Source organism: Chrysochloris asiatica, unplaced genomic scaffold (assembly GCF_000296735.1).
Source record: "Chrysochloris asiatica unplaced genomic scaffold, ChrAsi1.0 scaffold00009, whole genome shotgun sequence".
In the NCBI taxonomy this organism is placed as follows: domain Eukaryota; kingdom Metazoa; phylum Chordata; class Mammalia; order Afrosoricida; family Chrysochloridae; genus Chrysochloris; species Chrysochloris asiatica.
This window is the reverse complement of record NW_006408527.1, coordinates 15,863,774-15,878,543: the sequence shown is the minus strand read 5'-3', so window position 1 is coordinate 15,878,543 and position 14,770 is coordinate 15,863,774. Positions and strand designations below refer to the sequence as shown.

The 14,770-nt window shown below is 46.2% G+C and overlaps 1 protein-coding gene across 3 annotated transcripts in view; it reads left to right on the top strand.

Moving 5' to 3' along the window:
• Window positions 1-3,526: 3,526 nt before the first annotated feature.
• The window catches only part of SRGAP2 (SLIT-ROBO Rho GTPase activating protein 2), a 324,371-nt gene continuing 313,127 nt past the window's right edge, over window positions 3,527-14,770 (top strand). For all 3 annotated transcript variants that reach the window (XM_006834068.1, XM_006834067.1, XM_006834069.1), the window contains exon 1: window positions 3,527-3,891. In XM_006834068.1, the coding sequence (XP_006834131.1) occupies window positions 3,825-3,891 (67 nt within the window). In that variant the 5' untranslated portion in view covers window positions 3,527-3,824. The remainder of the gene's footprint in view (window positions 3,892-14,770) is intronic.

The following is a 14,770-nucleotide window of genomic DNA, read 5'->3' as shown; positions in this document are numbered from 1 at the left end:
TTTGAACTTTCGGGGACGGAAGTGGAGTTTGAAGCAGGCAGGAGGCAACCTGGCATGGGAACTCCTTTACTAAGGGATCCTCTCCTCTTTAACGATTCCCTTAACCTTCCCAGTAACAGTGTCTTTTATTGAAATAGTCTCCTCTCTCAGAACATCCCCTCTTTCTGTATTACGCCCCACCCTCGAATCGACGGCTTTGTATCGCTTTCCACGCCTTCTCTTTCCAGGATTTAGAAATCCGCTCAGATTGTAGCGCCGGGACCAATTCCTGGTTCTCAGTCCTTTTTCTCTCTCCCGGGATCCTCGTCGGTCAGCAGACCCTCGCTGTACTTCTCTCTGCGCGGCAGCTCCTAGTCCTCCGTGTGTTCGCTCTCGCGCGGTTAGCTCGCGTCCTCCCTCCGCTCAGCTCTCCCTCGTGGCCCCTTGTCGTCCCTTCAGATGTCCCCGGAGCTGTCGCTCGAGAGATCGCGGAGCTGGCAGTGGAGGAGGGCAGAAAGAGGTTGCTTCTGGAACTCAGTCAGTGCTGAGGTCTCTGTCACGGAACACGTCGTTTTTGCTCCCTCTTCCGTTTTCTCTGCCTTTCCGACAGACTGTCAGTTTGAATTACCAACGCCGCGCACGGATTGGGAGAACTAGAATTCGCCCATATCCCGCATTGGAAGGTTCTAGGGGGACGCCCCCTTCCTCTGACGAGATCTTATTGGTGTGGAGACTACGCTCCGCCCCAGTAACGGTGCCGAGATAAACTCCGCTCTATGGTTGGTCGAGCTTTGCCCCGCCTCCGATCTCATTGGCCCACTCCTGGGGGTTTAGGCAAATTCCTACTCCCGCCCTAGTGAAAGTGGTCAGGCACGCCCTTCGCTCATCTTATTGGAAGATGTTCTATAGTCCCCTCTGGTCTTTACTCTCTATTGGCTAAAATTCTCCGCAACGCTCCTCCTCTCTACCCCGATCCAATTGGTCGTGGCTTCTTTCAAGAGTGTGTGCTGGTTGTTGGTACCATTTTGATCCCACCCACCAATTCTACTTTTATTGTTATTGTTGTGTGCCGTTAAGTCGATTCCGACTCAGTGTGACCCTATTTTACTTTACTTTACTTTAGGTTCCGACAACTTGGGGAGGAGCATCTTTTGAGACTACGCCTCCATAATGCTAGCCACACCTCCAAGTCCCGCTAGCCCCGCCTCCTCATTACTGGCCTCTCGGGATCAGCTATTCCTATTGGCTGTAGGCCCCATCGGTCGATAGAAAACGAGCGGTGATTCGCAAGGGGGTGGGCTCTGCTTCCCGGCGGGGTCCTGCGGAGTTGGCGGAGGCTCCTCTAGGGACTAGGGGATCGAACTGCGTAGAAGCGGGTGGCGGGGAAGAGAGGGAAGGAGAATTCAGAGTGGGAAGCGGAGTCGGGGGCCCAGGACCCGTCGCGTCAGAGCCAGGTAAAGGCTCTTTCCCTCTACCCTTTCTTCTTCCTGGCCGCCGGACTGAAGCCCTCACTGAACAAACCCGGGCTGGGGCGGGAAGGAAAGGGCGCGGATGCTGCTTGCTGCATCACTTTTGCGTTGCCACCGGGAATTCCTCAGACCTCCTCCCCTCTGGACCCTCCCCAAATCTCCCAGCCTATCCCATAATACTTCTAAGGATTGCGGTATCTCTCCGCCCTTCTCCGCACAGCCTAGGACTGCTCACATACCTCAACGCAGCCCGCATCCTGCTCCTCCCCAGTTCCTTTGGACACAGGGACCCTTAGTCCACCTTTCGGCTCTCGTCGTTGGTATCACCCGTAACCCTCAGCTTCCTCCCTTCTTTACGGATTTCCAAACCCTGGCAGATAGCCGGAGTCACACAGTCTGGGAGCCAGAGGGATGGGTTTTCCGCACTGCTTCCGGGACTCTTGCCCTGTTCCAGCCCCCGGGCCCTCCCTGCTTCACCCATCCCATCTCCAGACCATTCTTGGTCCCCAAAGTTGCTAACGTACTTGCGCTTCACGTGACATCACGGCCCACTACTTCCCCTTTCCAGGTAATCTTCCTCTCGTCTTCTCCCGCTTTCAAAGCGTGTGCAGAAGCTTTAGTTATTCCTGGGCTCTGGTCCAACCTCAGGACCCAACCTCACACCCCCACCCCTCGCGTTTCCTGCCCGCTTGAACCATGCCGCCTCTCTCCCTCTCCTCCTCGATGCCGCCTTTCCGCCACCGCGGGAAGAGGCTCACGATGATGTCTCCCATTTCCCGTGGCTGGAGGAAGGCGTGAGCCTCTTCCTCCCGGCGCAGAGAGGGAAAGGGGCGAGGAAGGCGGCAGAGTCGCCGCTGCGGCAAGCCAGCTAGCGAGACGCCTGGCTATGCGCTCTCCCTGGGTTCCCTCCAGCTTCCCAGGCCTTCGCTGGGCCAGATCTCGGGAACCTTCTGGGGGCCAGAAATCGGGTCTGCGGCCCTCACCGATCCTCCTTCCCCACGATTCACACCCCCCCAACACACACACACACACACACACAGCCTAGAATTGGGTGCGGTGTCTAGGATCTCTGGGCTTGGGTGACAAAAAATATTTGAGGAGTGGCATTTAGAATCTCTCTGGTCCCTGGCTGGAGGAGACGGTGGCTGAATTCCACTCCCCCACACACCTCGGGTTTCCCGGCTCCCAACGCCTCTAACCCGTTTCCTGCTTCTGCCGACCACATTGTTTTCCTGGATGTGTCCCTTGCGGAGCACGCTTTTTCCTGCAGATCTTCCCCTTGTTCCCCTCCTTCTCCCCGCCCCCCCCCCCCCAAACATTTTGCTGCCAAGAGAAGCTAGCAACCAAAAACAAAACAGCTGGGAGGAGGGGCGGGAGGGGAAAAAAAGTTATGCCAGGGTGGCTCTTCCCTCCCCGGCTTTGATCTCCCCTCTTTGATGTCCCGGGAGGTACCCTAGTCAGAGGTCAGGGGCCGTGTCAGAGGCAGGACTGGGAGGGCCCCCTCGAGCTGGCCATTGCCCAACGCTGGCGGGACTCCGGAGGTGCCGCAGTCACTGCTCGGAGCCCCGCGTTCCCGCCGCAGTCCCCGCCCCGAGCCCGCGCTGGCGGCTGCTCCAAAGTGATTTCTTTAGCCTTAAAACAAAATCCGAAGGGATATTCCTTCCTCACTACCTCTCCACGCTAAGCTCGGAAGGCCGAGCAGCATTTGAATGGGCCCTGGAAATGTAGTTCTCTACCCTACCCCCGCCGCGATTAGGATCTGTGCTTAGGCTGATCGCCCTCCCTCCCCCTCCCCCCTTTCCTGCATTTACAGGCAAGTGAACCGGAGCAAACGACTTCCGATCCAGTCAGTGCTGCGGCGGCGGCTCCCGTTTGGGATTTGATTTGCAGCATCTTTGAGACTGTATAACAAAACAACAACAAAAAGCCCCCCGCGAAGCACGCCCAGCCCTCTCCCGGCGCCCCGATACGCACCCACTCCCTCGCGGGGACACAGCTGGGCGCGTCCACACCCCCGCATCTCCACACCATGCTGTTGTGCGGAAGGACTTCCACTCCCCGCCTGTGTCGTTGATGTCAGACCCCAGGCCAGCCTCCGGGCGCTGCAGTTCTCCCGGCTGAGGCTGAGGCTGAGGCTCCGGCTCTAATACGAGCACAGTTACAGCCGCCGCGCTCGGCCCCATCGTCCACCGTCTGCATGTGCCCGCCTTAGCCGCCAGCCCAGCCCGCAACCCACGCTTGCCGGAGCGCTGGAGACCACCGTAGGGGCCCCTTCTGCCCTTGGAATAAGTGGTCTTGGAGGTATTGATTTCGGTGCTTGGATTTTCCCGTGGATCTATCAATTCACAATTCGATTTTGGAAGAAAGAAGGAAAACATGACGTCTCCAGCCAAATTCAAAAAAGATAAGGAGATCATAGCAGAGTACGATACTCAGGTCAAAGGTAAGGGTTTTGAAAAATAATAAATGCATATGCTGTGTGGACCCAGGAGGCATGTATTTATTTCCTCGATTTGCAGGGTGCTCATTTCTCTGGGTGGAGCAGGTGGGGGGATAGGCTGACCCCAGAGGTGATTTCATAGGTGGGTCCGACCCACCCAAAGATGGGCAGTGCTAGGGGCCGCAGACTACGGAAAGGAACATTCAGAGGGTGTGTCAGGTTGCTTCTGTGGGCTGGCTTGACCGCTTTGAGGGGAGCAGCCTTTCCCCCAGGTTGGAAGGGTGGGGGAGGGGCCGAAGGTTCTAGGAGAAAGAAAGACAGCAATTTGCCTCTGGATATTTGCGTCAGGGTTCCTTGAAGGACAACTGAAATCTGACAGGTGTTTGCGTATTTCAGAGGTTGAAGGAGTCCCGGCTGAGAAGGGTAACCTTGAAATCTGGAGAACCCTCGGAGAGGCCAGTTTAAAAAAAAAATAAAATTTTTTTTATGCACTGTATGAGATTCACTTTGGTATCAGATACAGAAAGAAAGTTCATGACCAGCTTGGGTGCATGGGTGCTGTACATATCTACCTGGTCCCTGGTCACCCAGCATATAGGCAGATGTCAGAGAATAGAAAGAATAAGGTCACCACCCACACCTGATCCTCACCCTCACCTACATCTGAATGGAGTTGGGATGTTAGAGTTGCCTGGTGGTGTTGATTCTGCAAAATAGGAAGGCATAATTATTTAACCCTTCTGTGTTCTCTCTCTTTGCTCCAGAATACATGCTTTGTAAACCCCATTTTCTTTCCTGTAGCAAATGTGGAGGGTAAAATAAAAAGAAAGCAGGTGACCTGTTTCCACATTGAGTTGATGGCTAGATTGGGTATGGGAGTCCACAGCCTATTCCCAGGTAGCTTTCTTTAACCAGCATTTCCCTTAGGAACAACTCTAGCTTGTTAAAGGGCCCCAAGCATGTGTTTGTGCAAAGCACTGTCCCTTTCTGGCCAGTCCTTGGGAAGAGCCATGTGGTTTCAGCCATTGAGACCTCCGCTGGGGAGTGGGAGAGGTGGGTGGCCTTGACTGTTGAACCACATGGTTGGAGCTATGGGTTTTCCTTTGTTTCAGAGTACAGAGGGAGGGGCCCCTCCTTTTCCTGCACCAATGCTGGAAGACCTTTTCCTATCATAGAGGACTTGGGAAGGGCCATAGCTCCCCTCTAACTATTGCCTGGGGTGGGGTAGGGCTAGTGTTAAATGGTCAGCTGCCTTACCTCTTGGAAGGTTAAAAGGTAGTTTGAAGTTCCTATTGCGCCTGAGGGATTCTTTTTATTCCATCAGTGTGGTCATTGCTGGAGGTGCCCTAAGGGACCTTCTAGCCACCTGACTGCAGATATTGATAGGTTTATTACAGAGCTGGGGAGTTGAGTGATTGATAGCTTTGGTTGAACTGGGATTGGGAGAGGTGTGGTTGTGAGTTATAATTGAGGTCTTGGCCTCTTGTCACTGTTCATAATCCGTGGCTGTTTTTGTAAACAATAGGCCACTGGCCTCCATGTCCTGTCCAGATGCACTGCACTCTGCTCCTGGAATTCCCCCCTGCAGTTTTAACCAGATATGTCGTTCTCTTTTTATATCCTATTCTTAACTGTTGCCATAGGGAGTGTTAATAACTTTGTCTTTCCCAGATTTCTCTCCAGCAGCACGTCATTTGACTAAGGTGCAAAGTGATTTTACATGTTTGAGTTTTGGAAGGTTCAGGACTTAAAGGTGTTAACGGGACTGTATCTACTGATTCCTTATTGTCTCAAAATTTCACACTCTCACAAATGTCTCAAAATTGAATGCTGTGTATTTACAAACATTGCTCATTGAGATGATGTAATGTACTTGGCTATTTGGGGTTTCTTTTTAACCTTGACACAAGCAAGAGCCTGTTTTGTTTTACTGTGATAGTTTTTTCCGTTTGATACTACTTAGGATCACAGAATTTTGTAGGTGATGTCTTACTTGGAGAAGGTACTTCAGAAATGCTTCTGAAATGATTGAATGGTCAAATTCCTCAGTTTACAGTTGAGAGTACAGGGAAATTAGGAGATTTGTCCAAGGTCACACAGCTAGGTGGTGGTAGATCTGAAATGAGAAGAAGGGTGTCCGACACCCAGTTTTCTATTCTACATCTTTACTAGCAGAACATCCTCTACCTGGGTAGGGGAAACCTGGCAATTAATAATAGTAATAATAGTTTACAGTTTGGGTACTTGTGATAGTCCCAGAGGTCCCAAGTGCTGCACATGAATTGTTTTGTTCAGTCCTCACACCAGCCTAGCAGGTGTGGGTATTGTCATCCTCCATTTTTCACACAAGGAGACTGAGGCTTAGAAAGCACAAGAAACCCTCTCAAGGTCATTTTGATTGACAGTTAAAATAGATCATTTGATTCCATTCTTTTTTCCAGCAACTATTTTTTGAATACATATGTATATCTCAGGAGTCCTGGTGTGGCACTGGACTGCAAAGTCGGTTTGAACCGCAAGGTTGGCGGTTCAAGCTCACCAGCCATGCCTTGGAAACCCTATCTATACAGGGTTACTATGGGCAGAACCAACTCTATGGCACTTAACAACAACTGTATGTCTCAGGGAGTAGCAATTAAACAGTAGTGAACAAAATGCCACCAACCCCATGACTCACATTCTAGAGCAGCCTTGGAAATTGGAGACAAAGACCTGGATTCTAGGTTGGCTCTGCCCTCATTAGCTAGAAGTCCTTGGTCAGAATTGTGAGTTTCAGTTTCTGTGTGTTCTATAGGACATATAAGGAGCTTTGATAGCAGAGTGGTTATGAGTGGGGCTGCTGTTCTCACAGTTAGCAATTTGAAACTACCAGTGCTTCCATGGGAGAAAGATGAGGCTTCTGTGCCTGTGAAGATTTATAGCCTCAGAATCCTATACAGGGTCTCTTTGAGTCAGAACTGACTCCACGGCACACCACCACCACTGCCAAGCAGATGGTATTTTTAGGAAACCATGTGTGGCACTATAGAATATGCATTGGACTACAAGATCGGTATGAATCAGAAGGTTGGCAGTTCAAACTCACCAGCCGCTCCTCAGAAACCCTACATAGGGTCGCTGTGAGTCAGAACTGACTCCACAGCATCCCACCACCCCTGCCACCACCATAGGACTCATGTTGTTACTATGAGTCCTTACTTACCCTTTAGAAGCCACAATGAAAATTGCCATGACGGCAAGGGAAGTTTTCTGATGGTCAAGAGAGCAGATTTCAGAGTCCAAAAGATCCAGGTTTAAATAGGGTATGAAGACATTTGCGTTCCCTGTTATCTCAGGCAAGTTAGATGAACTTCAGTTTTCTTAATTGTAAAATAGGTGAAATAATACCCATTTTCTCAGGTAGTATGATGAAATAGTACCTATCAATCATTTGTCACTGTATCTGGTCCACGTAAGTGCTCAGTAGGTAAGATGGTTTACTCATCTGTTTCTGGAGCCTTGCTCAATTGGGCCCACCATTAAGTACCTATGTACATCTTGGGGAGTAGCAATTACATACTCACTACAAAGCCCCCAGATATTAAATGATAAGAAACAAGTTTAGGAATGAAACTTGAGTTTTAGTTTAAATTCTCCCCTCATTTTACATTAGTCACAAAAGGTCTCTTGGGTCAGTCAGTCACTTAAACACTCTGGGCCCCAGTTTTCTGTAAAATGATCAGGTAAACAGTCTTATCCATAGGAGATTCATTGAGTGATTTTATTCTGTTTGTCTCAGACCAGAGTCCTGGGTCCTGCTTTTCAGTCAGGATGATTTGAATCAGAACCAAACTCAATGTACTGCCATAAAGTTGTCATTTCCCCCTCATTGTGCCCCTATGCAGGACAGAGTAGGACGGGCCCCTTAGGATTTCTGAGACTGTAAATCTTTATGGAGTACTCAGCTTCATCTTTCTCCCACAATGGATTTGAACTGCTGACCTTGTGGTCAGCAGCCCAGTGCTAAGCTCACAGCGCCACCAGAGCTCCTCTGGTCTGAATTGAGTGGACTCTAAATGGACCTTCTAAATCGTCTCTCCTATGACTTTTGCTTTCTTATAAACCACCTGCTTGCCTCTTCCTGAAGGACTTGTGAAGCTGCAGCACCAACCCCCGCCCCCCCCAGTGTGGTTTTGTCAGGGTGTGCCTGCTTAGTCAGGCTACTTTCTTAAACCCATCATTGTTTCTGCTTCGTGGGGGTTCAGATTCCTTGCAAAGTTCATGACTCCCAATGTCAGACTCAAAGGCAATGGTTTTTTCACGTAGCTCTTTCCAATTTACAAAGTGCTTTCGTATACATTAATCTCTGGAAATTCTTGACAACCCTAGTGAGATTCATGATAATAAACTGAGGCCTTGTGTCCTCTCCCCTGTTGGCTTCTTTGCTGGAATCCTAGTGGGCTGAAGTGGTGGTAATTTGTGGGGCGTGGTTACCAGAGATGATAATCTGAGTAGTATTTGGTTGATTCTTCATCACTATTTTAATTTTAGCTGCTGTTCTGCCCTTATTCTGGTCCCCCTTTCCTTCACCCTTTTGATAACCTTGAATTTTTACTGAAAGTTTGAGATCCACAGTTAATGCAAAGATTCCAGGAAGAATAATTGGAAACAGTGGTTCTGTGTGTCTGTGTGCTGAGCAGTTAAATTCCCTTTCTTTAGAACATTAGGGGTCTTGTCTATGGTTTTTTTTTTTTTTTTTTTAGTATTCTAGGAGACCAGTGTGGTTACGAATTGGGCTGCTAATCTCACAGTCAGCAGTTCGAAACTACCAGCTGTTCCACAGGAGAAAGATGAGGCTTTCTGCTCCCTAAAGATTTACAGCCTCAGAAACCCTATGCAGGGTCCCTATGAGTCGGAACCGACTCCACGGCACATAACAACCAACAATAGGAGAGCAGTATGTGTGCACCACCGAGCCGGGAAGTGAAATTTTGTAATTTCCATCTGGAACATTTTGATAGAAAAAGCACAGGCCTTTTTTGCTTTGAACAGTTTAACCATTTAAGTACCATCTGGGAGCCCGAGAAGAAATTGAAAACTTTAGTCCTATCGGTGTGTGCTTGCACACGCACTTGGGAGTCTGATTGCTGGTATTTAAACAAGCTCATTCCCCACAGGAGGTCTGAGCACTTCTTTGCGAATGCCAACAAAGGTCTTCTCCGAAGAAGCGTCTTTCCTCCCAGCCCCCACTCCCCAAGGGAGCTTTAAATATAATCAGTTTGTGAAAAGCTGCAGTAAAACATCTCGTTGGAATCCCCAAGCAGATGCTATCATCTTTCTGGGAGATGATTGAAGGCTCTCATCCCTTGCTCAGGGAAAATAGCAACTCCACAGTAAGGTGAACTCTTGGAAGAAAATGAAGCCTTTGGAAAAATTCAAGTACTCTCCATCTCAGAGTAGAAAGATCCAGGAGGAAAGGTGGTGGTCGGCAAGGAGCCAGGGGATGCTGTGTGCTGTGGAGAGCTATGTTGTTGTTGTTGTTAAGTGCCATCGAGTCGGGTCCGACCCATAGCGACCCTGTACAGGGTTTCCGAGGGTGTAAATCTTTACGGGAGTAGAAAGCCTCATCTTTCTCCCGCGGAGCGGCTGGTAGTTTCGAACCGCTGACCTTAAGGTTCGCAGCCCGATTCGTAACCACTACGCTACCAGAGCTCCTATGTGGAGAGCTATAGGGGTTGGGATAATGAAAGTTGCTTAGCTTTTACACAAGGAGGTCTGCTGGGGAGTGAGAACAGAGATTTCCTCTGGAGTAGTTTTCAGATTTTTAGGACCAGATTTCATCTGGTCTTTCTGGCTACATTATTATGCATCACACAGGTTGAAAAGCCTGGACAAACCCTGAGCTGGTTTCTTTGCAATGAAGTTTATAGAGTCTGCCCAGACTCTGGTATGTAGGGGCCACCCTCTTTTCAAGCCAGCAGGTGCCCAGCTCCTGCCTTGTAAATTCTCACTGTTCATTCCAGATAAATGTGGGCTGCCATGGGGTATCTGCTGATGTTTCCTTACAGAAGAGAGGTTTTCTTCATGGGTAGCATGCGTACCTACACTGTAGAATTCTTAGGACTTCAAAATAGAATGTTATGTCAAGTTGCAGGGAGAAAGAAGTCAATCAATAGATTTCTACTGGTAGGAAAATTCAAGAGCCAGGTGCGGAATTGGCCTTTTGGAGAAACTGGGAAGGTTACTTCCAGTTGTTTGATTTAAAAATAAATAGTGAGAACACTTAAAAAAAAAATCACTAAAAAAATACCAAAATTTATGGATTTTCTGATTTTATAATAAGGTGTAAGAACTTAATCTCTTTCTCTTTTCTAAAAGAAAAAATCCTCTGCCCCAAAATTTTATAAGCCTTATATACATGTTTCTGTACGATGACCTGCCCTAGTAAAATTTTTTACAGTTAAGGATTTGGCATATGCATTCATATGTTCATATGCATATTTATACTTTTTAATATTTGCATGAATTATTAAACTTTAGTCCTGGCGTGGCACTGTTGGATAAGCACTGGACTGATGACTGTAAGGTTGGTGGTTCAAACCCAGCAGCCACTCCTCAAAAACCCTATATGGAGTTGCTTGCATTTCACAGCAAGAACATTATTGAGTTTAATTGATGTATAGTAAATCGTACATGTTTAAGTTATACATTGTGATGTTTTAACAGGTTTGACACCCATAAAACTATTTAATACTTGAGATAGTAGGATAACCATCAACCAAAACTTTTTCATTATATAACACATTTATGTGTTAATAAATGAGCAGTGACGCGATCACCCTACAGAAAAGTCATGTTAGAAAAATAAGTAAGTGAAAAGCCAGATATTACCAAAATTTAAAAAACAATAAATAATAAAATATGTGGGGGCTTCAAGAAATACATGAAAAAATGGAATAAAAAGGTAATGGATTTTTTCCTCGAACTTTTTGAAGCCCCCGTGTATCGTTCTCAACTATCCTGACTGGTTCCTGGAAGGACTCTTAAACTTTAATGAAAAGAGACACACCAGTCTCCCAGGGATATTGGGGTAATAATTGTGCCTTGGCTATTACTGTGTGTTTAGGTGGGAGAGTAGAGGTTGTGGAGAAGAAGACAAGAGAAGATCTTTTACATATCTGGAGTTGACAAGTTGACAGTATCTGTTTTCTTTGTTAGAACCTGTCCCCAGGGACTCACCCCTCTTCTGCAGGGGTCACAGTGAACATGGTGCCAAGGGATGCCAAGGCTGATGGCCCCCATGGGAATGTTAGGAATATGGCTTCTTTCCTTTTGCCTGCTGAACTGAAACAGCCTTTCCCAGATTGGTATTTAACATGGTCCTCAATCTGGCTGTAGCATCTTGTTTCAACCACATATCTCATTTTGCCCTAATACGTCTGCAGACCTGTTATCTGGATTATTTGCCATTCTTTAGACACATATACTGTTAGTCAACCTTTTGTAGTTTGTTTGGAGATTAACAACAGCTGTAAGCACTTGATATAGGTGATTTTGTGATCCTCACATCAACTCTAAGAGGAATATATTGCTGTTATCCCATTTTGCTTATGAAGAAAGTGAGGTTTCATTGGCTCATTAACTCACCCAGGGTCAGCAGCTGGTGAATGATGAAACTGCAGTGAGAACTTTGACTGTGGCCAGAGTCTGAGTTCTAAGCTGTGTTCATAGAATGCTCCTTTCGAAAGTCCCATATCGTCACATACTGAAATCTCACCTTTCTAATAAAGCCCAACTTTGTGGCATGCCTTCCTTGGTCGCCATACCAGGAATAATCTCTCTATGTCACTCACACAGTACTTTTCTCTTAATAGATCTCATGTAGCACCAGTGTTGTTCATACTACCTTAAGTTTCGCATAATTGTATTTCTGTAATCTTTCTTCTGCTGGACTCCTGGTAGGCTTGTTTTGAGGTTTTGTATCCTCAGTTGGAATCCTGTCAACATCACCTCCCTGCTGCATGGCCTTGTTCCAGTCACTCATCTCTTTTCTAAGCTTACTCTTCTGTGATAGAGAGATAACAATACCTACCTACCTTGTCGGCATATTGCAAATGTGTGTGAAGTACCTACTCTGTGTATGGCAAATATTAAATACGAAATAAGTAACTCTTAAAGTCACTGAGTAGCTCAAATGGTTAAGCACTTGGCTAATAACCATGAGGTTGGTGATTTGAACCCACCCAGAAGTGCTGGTCTGGCACTGCGCCAGACTGCAAAGCTGTTTGAACTGCAAGGTTGGCGGTTCAAGCTCACCAGCCACTCCTCAGAAATCCTATAGGTCGGAACTGACTCGACAACTCTTAACAACAAGAAGAAGTGATTTGAAAAAAGATCTTGTATTATCTATTTTCTTTCTAGTCAGAAGAAAGGGTTGGTGATCTATCTCCAAAATCTCAAAAACCTACTGCTGTTCAGAAAATTTCAATCATAGCAATATTTATAGGACAGACTAAAACCTCTCCATAGGACTTTTGAAGCTGTAAATCTTTATGGGAGCACACTGCCTCATCTTTCTCCCGCAGAGCGACTGGTGGGTTCAGACTGCTGACCTTTTGGTTAGCTTAACCCACTGAGCCACCCACGTGCCTTTCCAAAAGCTCATAATCTTTCAAACCATATGGAGCAGTTCTACTTTGCACACCTGGGATTGTCGTGATTAGGAATCTACTAGACGACAACTGGTTTTATTTTGTTTAATTAACTCATATTCTGAGATACCTTAAAATAGGAAACATGTCTAAAGCAATACTGTAGCCCAATTAGTGGCTCTTAGTAAATGTTTGGACTCTGGGTGTGGTGCTGTAGGATCAGCACTGGATTGCGAACCACATGGTTGACAGTTCATACCTACCAGCTGCTTGAATACCTTTGCAGGGTTTCTATGAGTTGGAACTGACTCAACGGCACTTAACAACAACCACAGTAAATGCTTATTGCCTGGGATAATGAATTAATGACTTGGAGTTCGGCAATAATTTCTTTAGAAATAACTTCATAGTATGATGTTGACAATATACTTGGAAATATTCAATTATCTTTCTCTTCCATTTTTCCATGAACTTTCTGAAGGCCTTTCCTATTTTACATAATGCCATCAAGGTGATTTTTTTAAAAACATAAGCTTTCTGTCCTAGGAGTTCTGGTGTGGCACTGTGGGTTAATGCGCTGTACTGCAAGATCAGTTTGAACTTCAATGTCGGTGGTTCAAGCTCACCAGCTGCTTCTTGGAAACCTTATACAGGGTCACTATGGGTTGGAACTGACTTGAGGGCACTTAACAACAACAACAACAACAAGACCATAGCTAAATGATTATCTACACCCATCACTTCCCATTTAACCCTGCTCATATTTTATAGTGCTGGTAGTGTAGTGGATTATGAGCTGGGCTGCTAACTGTAAGGTAAACAGTTTGAATCTACCATTCATTCCGCTTGAGAAGGATGAGGCTTTCTGCTGTTAAGATTTACAGCTTTGGAAACCCTATACAGGGTCGCTATGAGTCAAAACTGACTTAATGGCATGCCACCACATAAAGCTATCTCTAATTAGAAATGTTTCAACATGCTGATGAAGCTCAGGAAGTATTCACTAGTCTAAAACAAGAAATTTGGAAGACTGGAAGAGATCTATGTTTATGCCCATTCCAAAGAAAAGTTACCCTACAGAATGTGGAACTTTTCGAGCAGTATTATTAATATCATTAATCCTTACAAGTAAAATTTTGCTGGAAGTAATTTTGAAATGGTTGCAGCAGTACATAGACAGGGGAGCTGTCAGAAATTCAGGCAGTATTCAGAAGAGGACGTGGAGTGAGGGATATCATTGCTGACGTCAGCTGGATCTTGACTGAAGGCAGCAAATACTAGAAAGATATTTACTTGTGTTTTCTTGACTGTGTAAAGGTATTCTACAGTATGGGTCATAACAAACTATGGATAACATTACAAAGAATGGGAATTCCAGAACACTTAATTGTGCTCATGCAGAACCTGTACATAGACCAAGAGACAGTTATTCAAACAGAATAGATACTACATGGTTTAAAATCAGGAAAGGTGTGCTTCAGGGTTGTGTCCTTTCACCATATTTAATCAATCTGTATGCTGAGCAAATAATCTGAAAAGCTGGACTATATGAAGAAGGAGGCATCAGGATTGGGGAAAGCTTTATTAACAACCCGTGATATACAGATGACACAAGCTGGCTTACTCAAAGCGAAGAGGACTTGAGCCAGTTGCTGATAAGAATCAGAGTTCAGTGTGGATTACAACTCATTGTAAAGAAAACAAAAATCCTCACAACTGGACCAACAAACAACATCATGATAAATGGAGAAATGACTGTAATTTTTAAAGGATTTCATTTTACTTGGCTCCGTTTTCAACACCTATGGAAGCAGTAGTTAAGAAATCAAATGGCATATAGGAACAAAGATGTCACTTTGAGGACTGAGGTGTGTCTGACCCAAGTAATGAATGTGAAAGCTAGATAACAAATGAGGATGATTGTGGAAGAATCAATGCAATGTTGGAGAAGAACTTTCAAAGTACCATGGGCTGCAAGAAGCATAAACAACTTTGTCTTGGACGAAGTACAGCCAGAATGCTCTTTAGAAGTCTCGTGCACTTTGGGCATGTTATCAGGAGGGAACAGTCCTGGGAGAAGGACATCACGCTTCAAATAGTTGAGAGTCAGTGAAGAATACTTCTGACAAAATGGATTGACTCAGTGGCTGCAACAATGGCCTCAAACACGGCAACAGTTGTGAGGATGTCACAGGATCAGGCATTGTTTCATTTTGCTGTGCATAGGGTCGTTATTAGGACCATTCTTATGG